Source organism: Haemorhous mexicanus, chromosome 1 (genome assembly GCF_027477595.1).
Source record: "Haemorhous mexicanus isolate bHaeMex1 chromosome 1, bHaeMex1.pri, whole genome shotgun sequence".
In the NCBI taxonomy this organism is placed as follows: domain Eukaryota; kingdom Metazoa; phylum Chordata; class Aves; order Passeriformes; family Fringillidae; genus Haemorhous; species Haemorhous mexicanus.
The window spans coordinates 7,722,028-7,745,218 of record NC_082341.1 but is presented as its reverse complement, the minus strand read 5'-3'; the positions used below and the strand labels follow the sequence as shown (position 1 = coordinate 7,745,218).

Genomic DNA, 23,191 nt, shown 5'->3' with positions numbered 1-23,191 from the left:
TTTGCCCATTTGTCACTGTGATATTTTACAAAAAATCCCTTTGCCAGGACTTCTTCTTCTGGGAAGCTGGGAAGCCTCAGTTTCTCCCTGTTTTGCTGCTTTGGAATATGATTTGGAGAATTGTTTACACAGCATGTGAATTGTTTTAACTTAATGACCAATCACAGGCAGCTGTGTTGGATTCTCTGAGTCTCTCAAATGTTTTTATTATTCATTCTTTTCTAGCCTTCTGTCTGTATCCTTTCTCTATATTTTAGTATAGTTTTAGTATTTCATTTCTTTTAACATAATATAATATCATAAGATAATAAATCAGCCTTCTGAGAACTTGGAGTCAATTCTCATCCCTCACCTCGTCTTGGGGACCCCACAACACCACCACCCATTTTGGAGGAAATGCTTCTGAACCAACACTTTTTAAACTTTTCTTGGCTTGAATATTGACAATTCCCCCTGACTTCTTACTAGACTTTGTTTACATTTTTTCCACCCCTGCTGTTCCGAAGCAAAAATGCTTTGAAGATGATTACCCAGATTTTGTCAATTATTATGAAACATAAGCGTTGGAAGACATGTATAAGCCTGCAAAAGAGCCTGATATTTTAAAAACATATTTTCAAATGCAACTAAATGGATTTGTCTCCATTTACCTTCAGATAAGTTTAACATTTGAAGGACCATTTAGAAATAATTATAATAATATCTCTGAGTACTAAAAATGTTTTTGTTTATTACATTTCTTTTTTGAATCAAAGTAGATTATTTTTGTGTGCTACCTGTCCCCAGAGGCTGTGACTTTGTCAAGGAGCAAATGAAAACATACCAGGCAGACCCAGTGCAGATTTCACATGAAACTATGAAGCCCTGATGGGGACGTGGATCACATGATTTTATGACTTCATGATTACTTTGTGTGGCATGATTCGGTACAGGGACCTAAAGATTCTAAGTGTAACACACAGCAAAATTGTCTGGCTTTTCCTTACAGTCAAACAAATTATATTCCATCCATACAGTTGTCATCAAGTGTCATGAAACTCAAATAATTTGAACATTTTTGAGAAGTTAACCCAGACACTTCTGTGCACCCCTTGTGTGTAGTTCCCACCCCATCCTCTCTAAAATTATACACTAGAGGTGGAAAACATTTGTCCAAAGTCCTGATCTAAGGCTGACCAAGAAAAGCAAATAGAAATAAGCTCCCAAGAACCCTTCCTCTTGCAACAGGTCTTAGGTCAGTGAAAGTCATTGAAGAGAGAAATGCTGGATGCAAGAGGCTCTGGAGGGTGCTTGGAAAGACTCTTAGTAGAGAAAACTATTTTGGGCAACTAAACAGAAAATATACAAAAGGTACTGAGGATTCTGAGCTAAAAAGTGGGTGAGGTTCATTGCCCTCTTACTCATCCTTGTGCACACACATCTTGCCTCCCATGGAAACAGGATTTTGGGCTGGGCAAACCTTTGGTCTCCTTTGCTCTTAATTGAATTTCCCCTGATGTGAGGTTTTACAGTATAATTACATTCCCTTGATCAATGATAATTATCTCATTATAAATTTCTTTTAATGAATTATATAAGTCTGTGACTATTTCTTGTAAAAAAAGTGCTTTTCATACATTGAAAATCTTAATCCAGTCAGGAGATCCAAGCTCACTGGGGACTTTTTCTTAGATAAGTAAACCTTTGCCTGCTAAATTTTCAGTTACAAAGACTTGATATAAAGTTTAATCACCAGAAATACAGTATTTCCTGTCTTCAAATTATTTAATTATGATATCTCAGTATATATTTATTTAATGTTCATTAAAAGGAGCAAGTAGAATTCATACTGCTCAAATTAATACTTGGTAAGCATTCCGTGTTTAGCAAGTGTCCAAGAGCAGTGGAGCAAGCTCTGGGAAAGCTACTGAGTCAGGAAAATGTTCTTTGCATCAAGTAAAAATCTCCAAGAAGCAATCAAAATTGGGCAAGACAGAGTGAAAAACAGAAAATTGCCTTGAATAAAATATTAAAAAAAAAAAAAATTTAAAAAGTAAGCGAATTGCATCCTAGAGAACAAATGTTCCCAGGGATGGACTGTGTCAAAATACAAACATTTCTGGAGTTCACTACTGAAGGTATCAGCAGTGTGTAGGAATTTGGATCAGTGGCTGAACACCCCAGAGTTCTCCTTTCTCCATTGCCCCTTTGCAGTCCTCACTTGAATGTGCTTTTTGCTCAGCAGATCCTGCAATTCTGCACCTCATTTGTTCCATCTGTGCTTTCCTGGGTGCTTAGCTCTTAAGTGCCTCTTTCCTAAAATGTTTCCATCCTTAAACCAGCCTGACTGTTAGGAAAACCTTCAGGAAGTTTATGCAAGCCCTCTTTCTTGGCCTTCTTTTCCTACAGTTCAAAACTGAGTCTCCTTTCTATCTACCCACATCTTCTAAGCAGTGCTGGATTCAAGCAAAATAAAATTTCTTACTCTCTCCAAAAGCAATCCTCTTCATGGTGAAACACTGCCAAGCTCCTGGGGAAGGGAGACCATCACCCTCTGCTGTGCCCAGCTTGCTCCATCACCCAGGAGTAGAGCACAGTTCCTGTTTCTCTCCCTCTGTTTGCCTTGTGTTACATTCCTCTCAAAAGTCAAAGGAAAAAAAACTTTATTTATTTTATTTATCTATTCAACCAGCAGGAATGCAATTATGGCCATCCTTCTTAAGTCTTATCACAGACAATTTTTGTCCCTGCAGTGTCCCCTTCCCCAAGGGCTGGGGGACAGCTGGGAGCTCACACTTACCTGGTTCACAGGAGTCAGCTGGGGAACAACATCTCTTGGTGTCATATACTCTTCTTGTATTTATTCACATGGATTTTTTAACTAACACCCACTGAGAGAACACCTAATCCTTCTCCCAGTTAAACTCCTGAAAAACCAGTGCCTTTCCTTCAGCTCTGAGAGCAGCAAGGTTTTGATTTCAAGCCACTTTGAACAGGATAAAAAAAAAAAAAGGATCCTTTCCTGACTGGATTTAAACTGTTCAACACACAGGCAGGACTGTGCATGTGGCTCTGTTTCTGTGGTTCAGAAACACCTCTGCTGAGAGCCACATTCTTCAAAGTCCCCCACAGATGCTACTGCTCCCTCTGGCAGCGTTTTCTTTCCACTTCCATCCCTGCTGTTCTCCTTTTTTTTTTTTTTTTTTAAATCAAAAGGCTCCCCACTGTGAATCCAGTGTCATTGCAGTATGTCTGCCTGGCTGGCAGGTAAAAGGACTCAGCACTGAATTTATCAGCTTTACATTCACCACCAGGAGATGAGCCTAGAGATGCTGCAGTGCACCTCGGAGCAACGTGCAGCTGATGGGGAGGAGCAAAGAGCAGTTTCTACATAATTCTCAGGGACTTCCACCTCAAATCTACCAATAAATTTAACACCCAAAGGAGTCCAAATTGTTCTAGTTTTCACACACCTTTTATAACTTCAAATTATTCCCTGAAGCTGCTTCTTTCTGGCAGACACAGTCACAACAGGAGACATTGCCTTGCTTCTGAGCTGCTTTGAGGAAAAGCACTAATTTTAGTGGAGTAGGGCTTGAAATGGAAATGGGGAATCTGTTTTTGTTAATGGCTATAGAAAGTCTAGGAAAGCCTGCTGGTCCAACATGTGAGAGTGGGATGTTGGCTGCTATGGGAAAGTCTACTTTTCCTCTTTTGTTTTAAAAAAAATCAGTGGGAACAGAATTAGGCAGTTATGGGCGTTAAGAGAACCTAGGAGAAAAAATTAAGTCCAAGGAATTCTTCTGCCTCTTCCAGTCATCTTTGATTCATCAAATGTTCTCTTTGATACTACCACAGCAGCTGAATGTATTTTCCAGCTAGCTCTTCATCATAGGCCACTAAGCCACTTCTCAGCAGTATTGACTTCCAGACTCATTTTCACTCTTCACAGCACTCCAGCTCCTGCTCCACCTGAGACACCCCCAAGACCCTTCCTGCTTGCCTAGGCTTCTCCCCTGAGTGACTGTGCAGCACCCCATTGTCCATACCCTCCTCATCACTCATTCCTTGCCTCTGCTCTCCCAGGTGACCTTCATGCCACCAGCCCTGTCCCTGGGCCAGACTCCTCACTCATCCTGGCAAGATGAAGAGACATAACAGATAGAAAGCTGTGGCAATGAATGCCTGGGGCCACTTTTTAATGCATGTGGGTTTTTAGATGTTCTCTAACTAAAGCCATATGTTGATACCTCAGGAGGACGTTTGACTCAGAAGCTCAACAGCAACCATGACTAGCAGGAGAATGATTAGAGTTCAGCAGGCTTTGGAGAAATTAGGTTACCTATGGAGGCTTCTAAATATAAAGTTAGGCTCTTATGTGAATCTTGGTGTCCTCAAGACATCAAACTACTCAAAAACACCACACACAAAACCCCTATTTGACCATTATTGTGTTACTTCTGCTTTTCCAGAGGGTGATATTTTTCCCAACCATGACTTTATGCAACACATTTCTCCTTCTAAATTCAAAAGCTGCTGTAAACACCAAAGAATTATTTTCTCAGTCCAAAAGCAGCACATGTCCCACCAGCACTCCAGCACTGCAGAGAAGAGTGCACTGAGGCACTGCCCAATCCTTGGCACCACACTCCTTCCCAGCTTATTCCTGCAGACTGTATTAATTTTTGAAAGAGCCAAATTGATTTCCCATTTCATTCTCTCTAGCAGTAATGAACAAAACAGCTACATGGCAGGAATGCTCTCCCCCATGGCCTATTATAGTCTCTTAAAAACCCATTAATTCCCAAATTTCCTGTCTTTAGTGAACAGGTTATTGTCACTGCTGAACTCAGGCAGCTGCCCAGAAGCTGAAAGGCAGGAGTAGGACAAATTCTCTCCAGTGCTCTCAGGTCATAGAGCCACAGAAATCTCTAAAAAAGATGATCCAGGATGGGATCTAATATCAAAATTATGGTTCAAATGGTTTTTCATATTCCTCACTTCTTCCTCAATGTGGCACCCATGACAGAGCAAGATCACTTACCTACTCTACCTTGGCAACACAGGATGTCACTTCATGAAGGCATTTAGAACAAGGATAGTGATCAACCACCTCTGAAGTGCATGGACACTTCCCCTGGCACCAAAACTACCTAAAAGTTAATTTAACAAACATCCACATCTTTATGAACCATAACAGGGTTTCTGAAGGCCATCCCTAGCAAAACCATGCTATGTTAGACAAGAAGAACTTTCTTAGTCCTTCCCCTGTATTTTCCTCTGGCCTACACAGCATGTTCCTTTAGTGAGGGTGTCTTTACTCTCAGCATAAGGTCATCTTTATAGGCTGTGGAGTTCTTTGTAAAGGGGCCTGGAAGTTCCCTAAACCTTAGACACCACAATCCAGTGTGCTGTGCACCAGGTATCTCGCTGTGTGTTTCAGAAAGTATTTAAAAAACATTATAAAAGTCAAAAAACACATAAAAATACTCCAGAAAGAAGCTTCCATGAGCTTGGATATGAAGTTTGAACTGAGAGTGGAGAAAGTTTTCTTTGAACCATTAAGACCAGTAAACCCATTCATTTCAGTCTTTTTGACATGCACTTAAAACACATTGAAACGAACGGGCTAATATTTCTAATTAAAAAGGTGGGCAAATATTCTGATAGAGTAACCCAGTTTTCTTTTTGCCTTCACCACATTTGCACTCACAAAACCACCTGTGAGTGAGCATTTTCTGCCTGAAATTCATATAACATAAGACAGGAACTGGGATGGCATTGGGGATCAAGGATTCCTGAACAGGAAACTCCTTCCTAACACAGACCCCAAATGTGCACAAGGTGCAGTGTCCAAGGAAGGCAACTTTGTTCGTTGGATTGCAAACAAAAAAATGAATTTTCCTTTCCTGCTGACAGCCCAGCCTTGCCAAGAGAAAGGCTCCTGCTGCCTTTACAGTTTGGATGGTCACTTGCAAGCTGAGAGCTCCTCTCTGACAAAAGGTTGTAGTGGTGTGGGAGTTGGCCTCTTCTCCCAAGTAACCAGTGATAGGACAAGAGGAAATGACCTTGAGTCAGGCCAGATTTAGACTGCACATTAGGAAAAATTTCTTCACTGGTCAAACACTGGAAGTGACTGCTCAGGGAAGTGGTGGAATCACCATCCTTGGAAGTGCTCAGCACCCGTGTCAAGGTGGAGCTTAGGGACATGGTTTAGTGGTGGACTTGGCAGTGCTGGCTTAATGGCTGGACTCAGAGGTCTTTCCCAAACTTAATGGTTCCATGAAACATTTCGGCCCATGGAGAAGCAGCCCAGAGAAACCTGCACTCCAGTCAACCATGCTGTCACTTCTAAGAGGGCAATTTAAGTCTAAAGAGCTGTCAAAGCAGCACCTTAGCACAAAACCTTTTTCATAATGAAAAATATTAGCACTTACAAAGTTCTTAATATCTATGCAATGCAACCTATAAATAATTCATTTACTCCACAGCATCTGGATCATTTGAAATGCATCAGTGCTTTTATCAATACAGTGCAATGGATTTACACTGCAGAAAAGAGGCTTGAGGGCATTTGGGCTATCTAAGTATTGTTGATCTGAACATTATTACTAAAGGTAAACTGAAATAAATTACCTCAGTCACTACACTGTGGTTTTTTCTGCACGGTAAATAAAACCTATTAGTTCTAGGTCATTAAATTCAATATTAGGCTTTGAAAGAGCCCAGAAATTCTATGGTGTTATTAGAGAAACATGCAACAAAACATATGTGCTTCAGTATTACAGATAAAATAATTACTTTGTTATATTTAGATATTAGTTATTAGTGTATTTTTCAAAGGGACTTTTGAGATAAAAGCCCAGCTGCCATTCTCAGAGGCAAGCTGGGCACACCATGGTCCTGGCTCTCACTGAGTGGCAGGCTTCCAAATAACTGAGACATTTCTGAAAATGTCATTTGAAGCCTCTTGCTAATTTACTCATTATTCCTCTACTCATAAGAATAAATATTTTTCCAATATTACAGGTGAAGTGAGTGGGCAGGGACCTTAGAGAGAAGGGCTTGATTTTCACATTTTTTAAGTTCCTGTGACCCTAACATGTCCTTTTCTGTCTTGTACCTCAGTGTTTGTCCCTGCTTGAATATATTATGCTCTTCATTTTAACCTTTATCCTTCCCATTTGGCTACAACCACTCTGCAAGGATTGCCTCCCCAGGTCTGGCCAGTGTTTAGCCCAAGTTAAATGCTCTCCTAATTAAAACCTCCAGTCACTTACCTACAGCCCAAAATCCTGACAAGAGCCACTGCTAGATACACTGTCTTGCAAGATGCCAACAGCAAGGCTGGAAAAACATTCTCTAAAGAGCAAGGACTGACACATTGCACCCAATCCATTGCAATGAACTCTGTCAGCATATTAAAGGTTGTTCTGCTGTTTTTCTAACTAAAACAGCATTCAAGTACTTTCAAAGTGGGGAAAAATCTATTTGCCATTTAAGTACAAAGACAGAAGATTAGCATAAGCCTCCACAAGTGGCACACACAGTTCAGTCTCCACTGCTTTCTTTTACATGATGCTCCCTCCCCATGAGGAAGGAGTGCTCCCAGGATGAGAGGGTCAGACTCACAGCTGGCAGGAGTCACTGCAGCTCAAAAGGGCTACAAAACCAGAGTGCACAATTCAACTTCAGCTGCCTTCTCAGGTCAGGTCTAAATAACGACTATGAATTATTGTTTGTAGAAGAAATCAGACGACCAAGCTGCTCTTCAGCACAAAATGACAACCAATTTCTTTATTCTGTTTTTTGTTGAACATTACAGGAACATTGCACCATCCCATTGAGCTTTTCAGAAACCTGAGCTAAACTGCTGCGTGAGAGAAATTACAGGAAAAGCCCAGTAATTGCAAAGCCTAATTACAAGGTAATGTGGTGCTCATGAGCAGAACTGCTAAACAATTAGGGACTAGACTGACGAGTGGGCCACCTGTCAGCTGGGAAAGGGCTGAAAAAAGGCTGGCACAGGACACTCCTGACAGGCTCTGGAGGGGGATATGAAAACAAGGAAATGTTCAAATACTGCATTTAAGATACACAGTATGAAAAGAGCCACTGATTGGAGCTCACATGCTTGTTAAGTGTATGGACAATATAATTGTAGTTGTACAGGAAAGGGAAGTTCAGCACAGAGCGAGAGACATGGAGGGACAAGGACAGCAGTGCAGGAGGGGTGGGATGAATGGGGCTGGAACACACACAGCTCAGATTATTTCCAGCTGGACTGCTGGGTAGGAGGGTGCCAATTAATCACCAGCAGAACCCCTGTACTTCACTGCTTTACACCTACTGTAGTATAGCACATATGCTATGCTGTCCTGAGAAACAAAACCTTCACAGTAAAGTCAGCATTTGCTCACACTATAGGGAAAACCTAACCAATAGCAGTCCCTGGAAGTGGATCTAGAAATAAACTCTGGAGCAGTCCATTCTAGTCACAGAAGCACAGAATCACAGAATGGCCTGGGTCAGAAGAGATCTAAAGGTCATCCAGTTCCAATCCCCTGCCAGAGGCAGTGACACCTTTCACTATCCCATTTGACAGATGCTAATTAAACAAAGTATTCTTTCCTCTCCCTAAACCAGTGGATAAAAATGCAATCTGAAATTTGAAATTGCAGCGGCATCACAAAAATTGTAAAATGTTCGAATTTACAAAATTTTACAACTTTGCCCCTCCTCACTTTATGCAAGTAAATTTAATTGCAATTCCAATTAAAAAATTTGCAGATATATCCACAAATGAGCCACAAGTTGTGATTGGAAGCTGAGACAAAGCCTGTAATCTTTACACTGAAAGTGTATCTATGTCAGCTTCGAGACTGGTTCTTTTCTTTTGTCCTAGGTCCTTTAAAATCAATAGAATAGAATGACACAAAGCTATTGATTAGAAATATGTTATTTTTCTTCATGCCCACTGAGAATCAAGAAAACACTAAAACATGAGCTCAACACATCAATTCTGTGGAACTTTCAGCATATTTTTAAGTGTGACCCTGAATATAAATATTTTATTTATTGAAACACTTGCTCTGAGACTCATTCTAGATAAAGGAAAGACCTCCCTCATTCCTCATTCAGCGTTTGAAACAGCTCCTTGCTTACTGGGAAGAACACAGACATTTCACTGACTGAATTATTTTGGGAGCAAATCCCTCAGATGATTCAAACACTCCTAAACAGGGAGTGTGCTTCATCTCTGGCCACCAACATCCTCTCTTCTGCAGTAATGTAGAGGGAAAGGAAGGAAACAGAGCTTTGATGAGCCAGGAGGACTGAATTTTTCAGAGCTCTGAATGACTGTGATATTTTCCTGTATGATTAACAGGAGAGGAAGGGGAAGAAGGACACACATCAGCTCCCCATTTATTTTATATTTATATACTTCTTTTTTAACTGTATGGATCCCCACAAAGCATCAGATAGGTTTGTAAGCAGTCATCCAATTTTAATTTGCTTTTTTCAAATATGCATTTTTTTTTTCTTTTGCTAGGGCATTCCAGCAATCCTGTTATACTAAGTTAATTAGTTTGGCTTTGGCATTTTTGGAGTCTTTCATTTGCACACTGAAAAATAAGAGGCCAATAACAACATGTGCTTAGGAATCTGGCTACTGGTCTTTCATCTTAATCACAATTTCAACACTTACCCAGCTAGAGAAAGCTATGAAAAATCCAACTACAATACAGAAAAGCAATTAATGTTGTAAAATGGCTCTGGGTCCTTGGATGAATGAAATTGTAGATGAGCATCTTGCCCTTAAATGCAAAGTCACAATTGGGTAAATCTGCAAGGTATCTATTAGCTTCCTAAAATTTCTTTAGATGTATTAAAAACAGTGTCAGTGTTTGTTTGTATCAAAAAAATAGAGTAATTCTAAAATTTCTGTGTACATTTTAATAACATTTCTTTTTATTTTGTCTCTTACAGAAACAATATTTTAGTAATTTCAGAAGCAAGATAGCACTGGAGTCATTAGGGTGCATGAGAGGGGAGAGGTGGATTTTAAAACACTCAAAATCAGAATCTTAATAAAAGTTTACATGACTTTAATATTTGACCATAATTGAAAAAGCAAGGGAAATGCTGATTTTTCACAGCAGACTGCAGTTGTGGAAAACAAGCCTGATGTCCACATAAAGTGATACTCATCAGTGGGGGGATATTATACCTGCTCTATGGCAATACTTCTTTCTCTGTTCTTGCAAAAGTTTAGTTATCCTCTCCACTATGCTCTATTTGCTATATTCTGGCAAATAAAGAAAATAGTAGTCAAGATCTCAGTAAAATACCTTTTCCTTCATTAGGGCCATGAGGATATCTGTGATAAAAGGAAAAGGATCCTAGACAAAAGCCCTGAACTGCAATGCAGCTCATATTTCCATTATCACCATTTCCAGCAAGTGGTTGTGAGGAGCACCATTCCCATGGAGAACTCAGCCTGGAAAAGAGCTCCTGCACTCTGCAGGTGTGTTTGTGAAGGTGTTTATTGTCTGCAACAGCTTTCCCTTCTGCTTGAGTGGGTGGCAGAACTTGCAGCTGGGGAATGTGTTCATTCAGCACTACCCTTTAACACTCTCTCTTTTCATTACAGGTATTAAAATTGTTCCCAATGGGCACAGCAGACAAGGAAAGCTAAACAGAAGAAGAACTTGATCCAGTTCCCCATTAAATTCAAAAGAAAAGCTAATAACTTCCATAATAAAAAGAGCTGGACTAGAACTCACATGAACAGCACACCACAAATCATTTTATTCTCAACAAAGCTTCTTCTGACTGCAGCAATTTCCAGGGAGAGCTGGAATCTACATCCCCCAAAGTAGCTCCACTCCAGCAAATCCAACATGCATTAATTCAAGTATTATTTGGTTTTTCCCTGACTGGAAAATGTAAGGCAGCAGAGGATAAAAAGAGCACATGGCTTGTGTGCAAGCCCCAGCCCAGCTGCTGCTGGAGCACTGTTTGCCTGCTGTTTAGCATTGCTTCTCCTCCCTGCCAGGAAAAAAAAACAGATTTGATGAGGGAATATAAACCTCCAGTTTTGTTTGTGGTAAAATAATCACTGATGGTGCTCCAACCACTTTTTCCAACCATGTGTAACATCACTTACTAAGTTTTGGATGCTCTTGGAGAAAAAGGCTGCTGTTTTCCATGCCTATCTGTGAGCTCACTGGGCAGCCCTTGATAAAAAGTTAGAACTGTGGTGTTTGCATGTTTAACAGGAGGAAAACTGGAAGGTTGAGAAGAAGAAATGTGAGGGCATGATTCTGGGCAAACAGCTCTCGCTGCTGGAGCTAGGAGTTGGACAAGATGATCTCCAGAGGTCCCTTCCAACCCCAACCAGTCCTTGATCCTGAAATTTCAGGAGCAGCACAAAGAACTGGAGGAATTATGAAATACATGAAAAAAATCCCAATGGCCAGGGAGCAAGGAAGCAAAGCAAAGATACTACAAAGTGCTCAAAACTCACCAGTTATCCACTTAGCCTCTGGGTCATGAATCTTAAAATCATCACTGAAGAGATCTTCCACTGTTATCTTCTTCTTCTGAGACAAGCTGTTATCTTCCACTGGAAAACATTCAAAAATAAACTACCATTAATTCAGTTTGAAATGTATCTGAAAGCACAGAAACTGTGAATAGTGACATGTCATATCTCATTTGGATACAATCCACATTAAGCTTTGTGTCACACACAGATCCCTTCCCACTCTCAGTGTAATTAAAGGAGCACCTAATGGCTCACTAACAGAACCCTCCTTGCTACATATGCCTGGTCTGAACAAATACAAAAAGACCAAGAAATGGTCCAAAACACACATTTTTCAGACATAACATGATCAAAAAAGAATCTATGTCATGCAAACACACCTATAGGTGTCATAGTGATATATAATGTTTACTATTCGACAGCTAAACCCTAAAATATTTCTGAAATTATGAGCTACAATTTAAAAAGTATTTAAAAAGGCCAATTTTTTACCCCTTATATTTTTATTTTCTTAAAAAAATTAACACAAAACCACAGTTGGAAAGGTGTTTAAACTTATAAGGGCTCATACAGATTACTTCAGGAATTCACAAAAGATATTCCATGGGAATCAGACATTTGGTTGCAGAAATATTTTTGAAAAGTCTATGAGAATAACCCTTAATCTTTAGGTGTGGCATAGTTTGCCCATACTCATTTTAATTTTTAGTGAAGGGATATAGAGTTTCATTTGTAAACATAGCAATCTCAAAGCTGAAAATTTTAGGGAAAAACTAATAAATTTGAAAACCCAACAATTTTGATTAATATGTTTCCCTCTTTCTGTTTCTCCCATCAACTGTAATATTTTTTGTTTTGACAAGCAGTCACCCTCTATGAATAATTTGTTGTCAACATTCAATTTTTTGCTGAAATAATATTTTCATGGAAACCTTTCAGTCAGCTGTGAATACATTTGCTCTTTTAAGGAAAAGAGAAGGCCACATTCTGAGTATTTCCACAGCAGGAATGTGTTTCAGCATCTTTCCTCATGACAGTATCCTCATGCCTGAGGTTTATTGGCAGCCTTAGGTATCTTTAAAATTGTTTAGTGCTAAACTTACACTGAACACTTATGATTAGAGAAGTGGAAGCAGACCCTGAAGGCACTTATTTGTGGGAAAAAAAAGAAGTCTTCTTTGCTGTACTAAATTGAAGCCCCTGAGTTACCTGAGATGACAGAAAACTACCTGTGAACAGTGTTTTGTTCCACTAAAAGCTGTTTCAGAACAAACTTTCACTTTTACCAAATTAAATTATATTCTCCAATGTTCATATTTTTCCCTGGTCTGGCTGAGACTTCAACCACACTGTGGCTTCCAGATTCCAGAACCCATTCACACAATTCCTCAGCCAAATCCCTCTGTGTGACAGTGTTATGCCAAGTTATTCTGCATCATTTTATTTATTAAAATGGAAAATATAGGTGACAAGGACACCAGGAAGTTGTTCCAATTAATTTCACTGTGGTGCAAGTCCCCAGAACTGGATCCCCGGGGAGGTCAGGTGGGGCAGGACCCCACACACAGCCTTGGGTTTGTGCCTGTCCCAGGAGATGGTTCCCAAATGCCCTCTGGAGGAATACATGAGGGCAGAAGGACAGGCACAATCAAACCTCTGTGCTGGAGATTTGGCAAGAAGCAGGGTGGGAAGCCCTTCCTATTCCTCCTTTTTGTGCAGGATGGGGACAGCCAGTTTAGGAGCTGCACCAGCCCTGTTCCTCCACACCACTCAGCTGCTCATGAGATACAGCAGGAAGAGAGAGAGGCAGCACCTGGACTTTGCACTTTAGGAGCCTCTCTGAGGAATGAGGTGAAATTCCCTTCCTGCCTTGGGCTGTAAGAGCTGCAAGAGGTCCTCTCCTGGACCATGGACTACATTCATCTCAGCCACAGAGCTGGGGAGAAAACAAATAAACTAAATAATACATCTATCAATGAATTCCAGTAATAGGGAAAAAAAAAAGAGATTTACTGGCCTCTCTTCTAGCAGACAGGTAGGTCAGAGGGCTTATTGAGAACATCTGCTTCATTCCTCTGGCCCTAAGGGAGACATTTATGGAGGAAGAAATGCAATTGTGGGATCTCAGGCACCCCACTCTGTCCTGAGCAGCAGATTCTAAGTGTGCCTCAGGGTGTCTCAACCAGCTGGTGCACAGGTTGTGCTGTCCACACCCAGCTGCAGGGACCTGGAGGCCTCTTTGGGCTTATGGAAGGACAGGACTAAGCATGTGCCACCGTTTTTGTTTTACATTCACATCCCCCAGCACAGCAGATCCAGATGGCACCATGGCAGCCCTGCAAGGGGCACAGGGACTTGAGATCTGAGTGCCAAGTCACAAACCCAGCAGCCAAATTCCACAGCTATGTGCTGAGAGAATCAAGTAGAAACTGTGTCCATATTGGTTTGGATTCAATGTTAGAGGCATGGCAGTAGCCCTGGGTTTGGGTACATCTGCCTGCTCTTCCTCCTTGCAACCAAACAAACAAGATTGAAAGTTTTCATCCTTGCACCCAAACAAGCCTGGGCTGAACTGACATCTTGCTGCTCTCCAGACCAAAAATCCTCCAGAAATCCAGAAAACTCCAACAAAAAGGAGCATGGAGCTGACCTCACTTGCCTGTTTTGCTTCTCTTTCAAGCTTTTTCTCAACTCCAGCCACACTCAGAGGCTGCTTGATAGGTCAGAAGGCTGCAGCCACCTTTGGGTGCCCACCTTTCTTTCCATCACCCCTGGAGCTCAGTCCCAGGCTGGTGTTGGATGTTCTCCTCACACATCTCCTGGCCCGTTGTGCATTGCATGAGAGGGACAGTGCCTCCATCTCTCTTTGCCAGCACACCAGGAGCTCCATCCCCACCTCAGCATACCTGCTTGATCCCTGGGCAGACCCAACCCCTCTTTTCCCCCAGATGACCTCTCTGTACCCAAAAGACAGTGGCCAGATGTCATTGCAAGCGCCCAGCTGTGTAATAATTAGCCCTGACTCCATCATCCCAGAAGGCTGATCAATCACTTTATTACACTATACTTATGAAGAAACCCATTGCCCTCACAGACAGTCACGGTACAGCTGGACTCAATTGGTCCTTCAATCCAAACACCATCGCCACTGGCCAATCAAGAAACCACCCTTTGGCAAACAAATCTCCATGACACATTCCACATGTTCACAACACTAGGTGCAGCAAGTGAAGATAAGAATTGTTTATCATTCTTTTCTCTGATCTTCTCACAGCCTTTCCCAGGACAATGTCAGGGAAAGTTGTGCATTGCTCTCTGTGGCCAGAGAGCTGCTACCACAGCCAGACAAGGCAAACAGGCAGTCTTTCTCCCTTCTGAAAACCCCACCTGTTTCTATTGGTGTAAGATACACATTTTTATATGACTATAGCTAACAAATTCCTCTCCTGCACAGCTGGTCAAAGGATAGTGCCTTGCTCTGAGTATCACAAGATCTACAAAACTTTCTAGGCAATGCCTTTGACTGTCAGACAGAATGTTGTGAATTAATGCTATGCAATGACTAGCTCAGTAACACTTCTGAGAAATAGTTCTTATGGTTTTTTCAAAAATTTTAATATGGATTAGGGTGTACTTTCTTTTTTTTTTTTTTGACTAAAAGGTCAGATTTGAAAGGAGGAAATGTGATGTATATCTCCAGAAAGCTTTAAATATCAGGAACAGATGTATGAGAAATCAGCCTCTTCCTAAGCACAATGTCTAATGGAATTTGGGAAAGCCTTATTTTACTCAAAATTTCTCCAGGGCTGGGTCCTTTTTTCAGCTTTGCTCTGTGTGTGTGTGCATGGGCAGACTTCTAGAAAGTTCTGCATGTCTTTAAATAAATACACAAACAAAGGAAAGGGACCTGCACAGGTGCCACATGCTGTGACAAGTGAGGAGCTGCCAGTTAGGAAAGCCTCAGGACAGCACTGTTATCACTTGTATAAAGGGTTTAACATTTTTCAAAGGTGAGTGATATGTCAGGACTCCCACACTATGAAACAGAGAAGCTCAGCATAGGCAATGGTGTCCTATAGTGAAATTAAATGTAAATTTCCACCTTTTATATAGATATAATTATAGTGTAATTAAATGCAAAATTCCACCACTTTGGATCCATAATAAAAACAGAAGCAGTACTGAGCTCAGAGTTTTTGTATGTACATGTAAGACACAATTCTGAAACATCAACAGGGAAAAAAAACAACCCAAGCCCAGCTTTCTAGCACATCAGGTAATTAGAAATCTCAAAAAACAGGAATGGAAATTCCAGCAAAGAAAATGACTTTGCATATTCTTAAGTTTTAAGCACACAGACACTATCAATACTGTTATCTGGAGGTGTTGCTGGGTACATAATAAAAACTGTGTTATTTATTTGTGTGCATGTGTGTGCACACACCCCAAAGGGAGAATGTCTTTGTGTATGCATATAAAAATATATATATATAAAATACACTTATGAATTTTATTTATAACTGAATGTGAATATTTCAAGGAGAAGAAGAAGAAGAAGGGGGCCCCTGGAAACTACAGGCCTGTTAGTGACAATTCAGTGCCTGGAAAAGTTCTGGAGAAGATTATTCTGCGAGGTATTGAAAAACACCTGCAAGAGAATTCAGTCTTTGGTCACAGCCAGCAAAGACTCATGAGAGCAGAGCCCTGCTCATCAAACCTGATTTCATATCATGACAGGGATTGATCAAGGGATTCCCACATTGTTGATCAAGGGAAGCCAGTAGATTTAAGGATTTTGGATTTTGATGGAAGTGACAGCCGTGGTCCCACCCAGGCAGTGCTTTAGCTTCCAGAGAACTTTTTGGGGCTCATGGGTATGGACTGTGTAATCAAGGCTTCCCTGTACATCTTTGAAAAGTCTGTGCTGCTGTAAAACTGCAGGCAACATTTGCATACCTAACAAGTTGTGCCTGATGTGAGTGTAGCCCAGACAATGCCCTAAAACATCTCAGAGATGAACAGCACTGTCCAAAGGTGCTGCATCTGAACACCAGCAAAATTAATTTAACAAACAATCTTTATTAAGTTTAACCATAATTAATTTAATTACATAATTATTCTGGCATGACCACATGGAACTTAAATTTGCATTGAAAACTTCAGGATAACATGAAATAAAAACTGAATATGGCATGACAATAAATAACTGAAAAAAAATGTGATTGCTTCACTCATTTTCAAATTAATTCAATGCATTCCTGTGTTTCTTGGTTTGTCCCTGTCTCCAGTTCCTCACACAGAGGGAATGTGGGATAAGAATTTTGTCAGGGAAGATGGCCTAGACCTGCTGGACTGCATGTATTTTGCATGTAACGAGCTGGAAATTTTTTGCCCGACAATTTCTGTCTCATTTTTCCACTTCACTACCCTGTGCTCTTCCACTTCCTGAGGTTTCATTTCTCTCTTTTCTCCATTCTGCTCCTCAGCTCTGTGTTCTCTCTCCTGCTGCTCCCTAGATTCTACCACTCACATGTACTCATCCAAGAAGGAGCCCCTGTTCTTCTTCTCTACATCCCTAAGCAAGGGACCTTTGCCTCCCCCTGGGTTTTGTAGCTCCTCACCCTTTCTGACACTGAATTCTTTTTTCTATGTCTTGTCTCTCATTTTGTTTGTCTTTTCATATTCAGTTCACAATCTTGTCAGTGCTGCAAAAATGCTTTATTTCTACTCCCTAAGTAGGCATGGAAATTTTCAGGGCTGTATAAATGCATAATAATCAATAATCATAATGACACCACATTAAAATTCAAGCTTACAATGTCAGCAGCTACTGTAAGAGAAGTAATTTACAGAGGTTACACGCACAGAACTTTGCTGAAACTTGTTAAGGGGATTAACTAAAAGAATTCCTTATTGAGAAGTTACTAATTATTTGCTGTGGATAAGTACAATCTGGTATATCATTATCTGAAATTGCCACAGTAAACACTGTGGTCTGAACTAAAAATCAATCCAGATGAATGGGATGGGATTTAGGTTCTAAGGCACCTAAAGGTGGCATCTTATGGTGGCATTTAATGGCATTTCCAATGGTCCAGGTTATGACACTCAACAGGCAACTGCTCCACGTGGACATGAATTTCAGGAGTTCCTGTGCCCTCACTGACTGCCCCATGTGGGTTCCTCTCCTACTCTGCACATCTGAAATGACATTCCCCATTCATGCCAAGGCAATCAAGTTCCAGGCTTGTGCCCTCAGGTCAGCAGCCCTGATTTCTGAACTGAAATGTAAAACTCAAAACAATCTCCCTAAGAACAGCTTTGAACTCAGCATCACACTGAGATAAAGTGAGGAAGGAGGATGCCTTTGATGTCTTTGCAGTTAGTTTGTAATCCCTTTACTCTTGGAAGTGTAAAAATTACGAAGAAAACCAGACTGGAAGTGAGTTAAAGGTTATAAATACCTGGTGTCAGGAGTATGACAGAGGTGACAATCAGCGAGCAGATAACCAGAATAACAAGTAAGGCAATTGCAATCCCTTTCCAGTTTCTTTGAGGAGGATTACTCCCCACCAGCTCCTAGAAACATCAAAAGAAGATGAACATTTAGAAAAGGGCACTTAGACAAGGAAACAAGCACAGAATCCAGACAGCAATGTACATCTGCAGAACTGCACCCTGTGACCACGGCGGGTGATGCCCTCGAGCCAAATACAGTTCAGGCTGTTATAACTCATGGTGGCATTAATTGAATTCATCCCAAATAAATTATACAGCAAATAAATGCAATGCACCCACAGGTGGCTCAGCAGTGGAACCCACACTCCCCATTACCTCCTGGCTCACAGGCACCAGCCCCCATCCCAGCTCTCATCCAAACTCACTCATCAACGCCGATTTCCTACCAGCCCTCATTAAGGCTGGGAATGAGGAGCTTTACAGTAACCTTCAAGAGACTTTCATATTAAGATGTCAGAGAAGCATACAGGAAGATAAATAATTCACAGGGGCATGCATTGAGATAAAAATCAATAAGGATATCCCCCTGGTGAACTTTCCTGCCTTCCCAGAAAACATGACATCTCCTCAGGGCATACTGCGTGCACTCCTAGGTTGGTAGGTCTGAGGAATTGAAGACAGGCTCCTTGTCTAGCATATACATTAAATTTAATCACATCCTTAAAACTTCAGAATAAAAGCTCCATCACCACTCACTGATTAGCTCTGACTGCACTGTGCTTGTACCATATGTTCTGCCTATGATGTACACAGCAGCCCTGCTCTCAGGACTGAGGTTTTTATGAAGTTCTGTGTTCACACTCTCAAGATCTTAAAAATTTATTCCACTTTCATGTGGTTTGCTGGATTCCTCTTAGCATTTTGTACTATATGTGGTTCCATGCATGCATTGAAGCACCCACAGGAACTGTATGAAATATTAGTGCACTCTGCTTTTCTGGGAGGCTGAATTCACTCAAGGGATCTGGTCACAGTCAGAACAAATCTGGATGCTCCTCCTCCTCGTGAAACTCATCTATTTCAGTTTTTTTGCCTCATTTCCTTTATTATGAGGGATGGCATGTCTAAAACAGTGCTGCTGGTACTTCTTTAAAAGACAATTTTCTTTCGGTTTTAAATTTTTTATTAAAACAAAAAGCTTTCTAGTAGACTCAGTTCTTCTGTTATTCAGAGTTTGCTTAAATTCTGTTTCTTATACACAGCAACAAGACTGGAAGAGACAAGCCAGGCAAACCTCACAGTTTTGTTTTCAAAAGATGCTGGGAAATATTTTTCAACCTTTCCCTAGAATTCATTGTACAGAAAAAGATAATGTCTAGAACCACTTTCTATATGTTTGGGGATCTAGCCCCTGCAAAAGCTATAAATCTGCAATGGAAAGCCAAGTTTGAGGCATTAAACACCTGATGCACTCCATTATCTATTCTAATTCAGGAAAAGACATGAGGCTTCTCTTCCTTCTGGCAAAGAGGGGTAGAGGTGAGAACAGCCTCCCTTCCTTGTCTCCCTCTTGTTTGTACTTGGCTTTCTATTTGAAATGAAAAATAATTAGAAGGAGCAAATGTGTAGTTACTATTGCTATTGGAGAAAAATTTGAAAAGTAGGTCAGGAGCTATGAGAAATGTAATTTTGGCAAGAAAGCAGAATAAATACTTCCATTCCTACAGATTCTTTGCCCTAAATATGAATACAAATGTTACTCAATTTAGTCTTCTAATGCCATTTTTAGGAAACTGTTAAGATCTCCAATTTTCAGGTGATGCAAAAAGGCACAAAAGGCACAAAAGTCTGTGGCTTTCCAAGGGAAGGAAATTTATAAATAAGCCAGGGAAACAATGCAGGGCTTCTCAGATACTTTCATATACTTTTTTTCACATCAAGGTACAGGGGAGTCTGGAGAGAAATGAGAGAACTGTGGAGAAGCAGGTGAGAAACCCAGCCAAGCTCTCAGTGTCTTGGGACAGAGGTAAAACACTGACAGTGTTACAGAACTGATAGTAACAGTCACAGTCCTGAAAATATCCTAACACTGTCACCACAAATGGTCAGGAGTTTTAAAAATGAAGAAAAAATTAGCTCATGGACTTGAATAACATCTACAAACCCAGATGTGGTTCAAGAGCTTAATAACACCTTGCATGAAGTGTGATTTTCCCATCCATGAGTCCCAGTGTGATGGAAATACACACACACACTTGAGTGTTCAGGACAGCTGTACTTGCACTGAATCCATTATCAAGTCAATCCCATTAATTCTCCAGGCATTCAATCAATATTTGAGCAAAATATAAACCAAAAAAAGACTGTGAATTTCTAGTGTATCAAGAGGGGGAAAACTATTCATAAGCAAAATATTGGGATTTAATACACTGCAAAGAAATAGAAAAGAACATTTTCACTTTCTTTTCAAAATTCCATCAGGAAATTTCCCCTGGTAAAAAGCAAGGAGAGATAAATGACTTTTCAAAGAAAGACAAACAGCTTTATTCAGCACAGGTTTGGAAAGCTGCTCTTTTGTTCTCAGTCATTTGAAGTCTCTTCTGATAAAATCACTTACAGCAAAACTGCAGACACATCACACCATATTCATGAGAGCACAGCCACCTCAGATTATTCCTGTCTGTATTTCTGTTAATTCCAGAGGGATGTTGCTGTGTCACTGTGACCATCTTTTACCTCCAGGGGGTTACAGCTCCACCAGCCTGTGATACCCCCTGCCACTGGCAGCAAATCCTCACCCTTCACTGGGATTTCTCACCAGCAGGCATCTGCTGCCTGTTCACACTGCTCAGGGGAGCCTCTGCACTGGGACTGAGGCCAGGAAGGTTTATTTCAGCCCAGGGCAGGTTCTGATTCAAACACACAAATGATGTTCTTGAAGAGGCAGCTCGAAGGGTGCACTTCCAGCACAGAGCTCAGAGCTGGAATTTGCCTGGTCCTGAAAGACTCAGCTTGCAGAGATAAACATGGAGATCTGAACTGACCAGCAAGCAGATGCCTCTGTGTTAATCCTAAAGATAGCAAATTTGGGTTTCATACTGAAATCTGAGCATATGACACAAAGGGAAATAAACCCAGCACATGTGGTTTCTGCTCTGATGAAAAGAACATGAAAGAAAACATTGAAGTCACTCATCAGTAGGAACCACCTCCTCTCTGCCTCACATGAAACACTAACACAGCCTCCTGACCTCTCCAAGCAACCTAAAGCTCTTCAGCCTGGTTTTCTCCTTCTTTTCCTTTGCTGCTTGTTTTTCACCTCCTTCTTCCTATTACACAGAAACTAAATTGATTTTGGATTTGGATAGTGAACCAGATGTTTCCACAGGTTTTTACATAGGCACACTTCATTGATGCTGCATATTAAAACCTGCAAATGTTATCACTTACATATTCATTTGTGATTGAAAAACCTCTCTAGCCACCTGTGAAGTTGATTTTGAAGCCATTAATCTAGACATCTACAGTATTTTAAGACTCTAAAATACAGATCCAAGGTGACATATTTTCCTGCCTGTGAAAGAATCACCGTGTTGACATGTTATGGATGAAGGCTGGATGTGCTCCAACCCAAGATGCTGTCAACAAAATTATTCCTGGCATGTTTATTTGAAACCTGCCAGAAGCCTGCCAGCACAGTGGTCATATTACAATAATATAATAGCTTCTTAAAACAACTCATCAAGCACAACTTTTTCTTTTTTTAATAACCATGTCTATATGGCTGAAGGATAATATAGACATCACTTGTGAAGCATGGGTATTATTAAATGAAATTAATACATCCTGGGCCAAAATCTTTGCAGTATCAGCACTGAGATAGTCATGGTTGGCCTCTTAGTCTTTTTCAACACAGAACTGCCACTTTTGTGCAATAAGGATAAATCCAAGGTGTGTATATGAAATAGATACATTCCAGAGACAGGTGCTGGATTTAGAGGTTCCTTGCAGAAGCAGGTGACACTGGGACATGGAGATTGAGCTCTGGACTCAGTTACACTGGTGTAAGTCTGAAGCAAAAGACAAAAGAAAATCCTAGAATTTAATGGTATGAAATAAAAGCAGGTGCAAGATGTTCTGTTGGCCTCAGAGGTGGCAAGATGGGGATTTATAATTTTGTAATTATAATAATTAATAGTAATTTTGTAGTTTCCATATTCACTACTTTTGGAAGCTCTGTTTCTTGCTTCTTTTTGATTTATTTCTAATTTTTGACCTTAAATATTTCACTTATAAACACAGGAAAGAAAAATTCTTCTAACAAGCTTGTTAACACTGTTAATTGAAAAATGTGTATTATACCTTTCACTCATGCCACCTGGCTCTGAATTAGGACTTCTGCCTGATGAAATGTGAGTGACTGTTGTTGTCAGCAACTCAGCTTACCAAGTCCAAAACATGGCACAGAATAAAAATAAAATTTTTGTCCAAGACAAAAAACTCCTGTGAAGTTCAGTGAAAAAATAATCTTGTTGTTAATTAGTTCTTTATAATACAAAATTGCAGCAAATGATACCTGCTGAATAGTAAAACAAATGAGCTGAGGAGTGGGTAACCCATACAGTTATTAGATTATTAACCTTATGTTGCAAAAATGAAACACTAATTGCAATGATAATGGCAATAAACTAAATGAATTGCAGTGGTTACAGCAGGAGATTCACAGAGACTCCTGGTTATTCTGCTGATTGATACTGCATTTCTGTCTCCTCTCAATCCTCCTCCCTGGATCCTCCTCTGCTCCCCTGCCTTAAACCTAGGATGGAGGCTCTTCATGGGCAGGAATCATTTTTGATATCCTGCTTGGCACAGAGGGAACTTCAGTCACTATAGAATTTAGGAAGTATCATAACACAGATAAACAATAATAAGCATGTAACTGCATCCTCCTCACCTCTGAAGTCAAGCTGAGTTACTCTTGCTTGGGGATATTTTATTTATTTTCTTTCCTTTCTTTCTCCTCCCTCCTTGCCTCCCTCCCCTCTGCTGCTGCAGACCACCCTGGGCTGGAGTGTGATGCAGAATAACAACCAGGTTCCAGACAGACACAGAGCCTGAGCCCCAGGCTACAGAAACTCAGTTGTTCAGGTGCTAAAGGGGGCACTTCAGAGTGAGAGGAATAAAAAGTTGCTCTGTTTTCAC

At 40.6% G+C, this 23,191-nt stretch overlaps 1 protein-coding gene across 4 annotated transcripts in view; it reads right to left on the bottom strand.

The window, feature by feature from the left end:
- DPP6 (dipeptidyl peptidase like 6) overlaps positions 1-23,191 on the bottom strand; it is a 492,894-nt gene that overhangs the window by 151,437 nt on the left and 318,266 nt on the right. For all 4 annotated transcript variants that reach the window (XM_059839525.1, XM_059839508.1, XM_059839534.1 and 1 more), the window contains exons 2-3: positions 17,995-18,109; positions 11,510-11,608 (exon numbers count right to left, since the gene is read on the bottom strand). In XM_059839525.1, the coding sequence (XP_059695508.1) occupies positions 11,510-11,608; positions 17,995-18,109 (214 nt within the window). The remainder of the gene's footprint in view (positions 1-11,509; positions 11,609-17,994; positions 18,110-23,191) is intronic.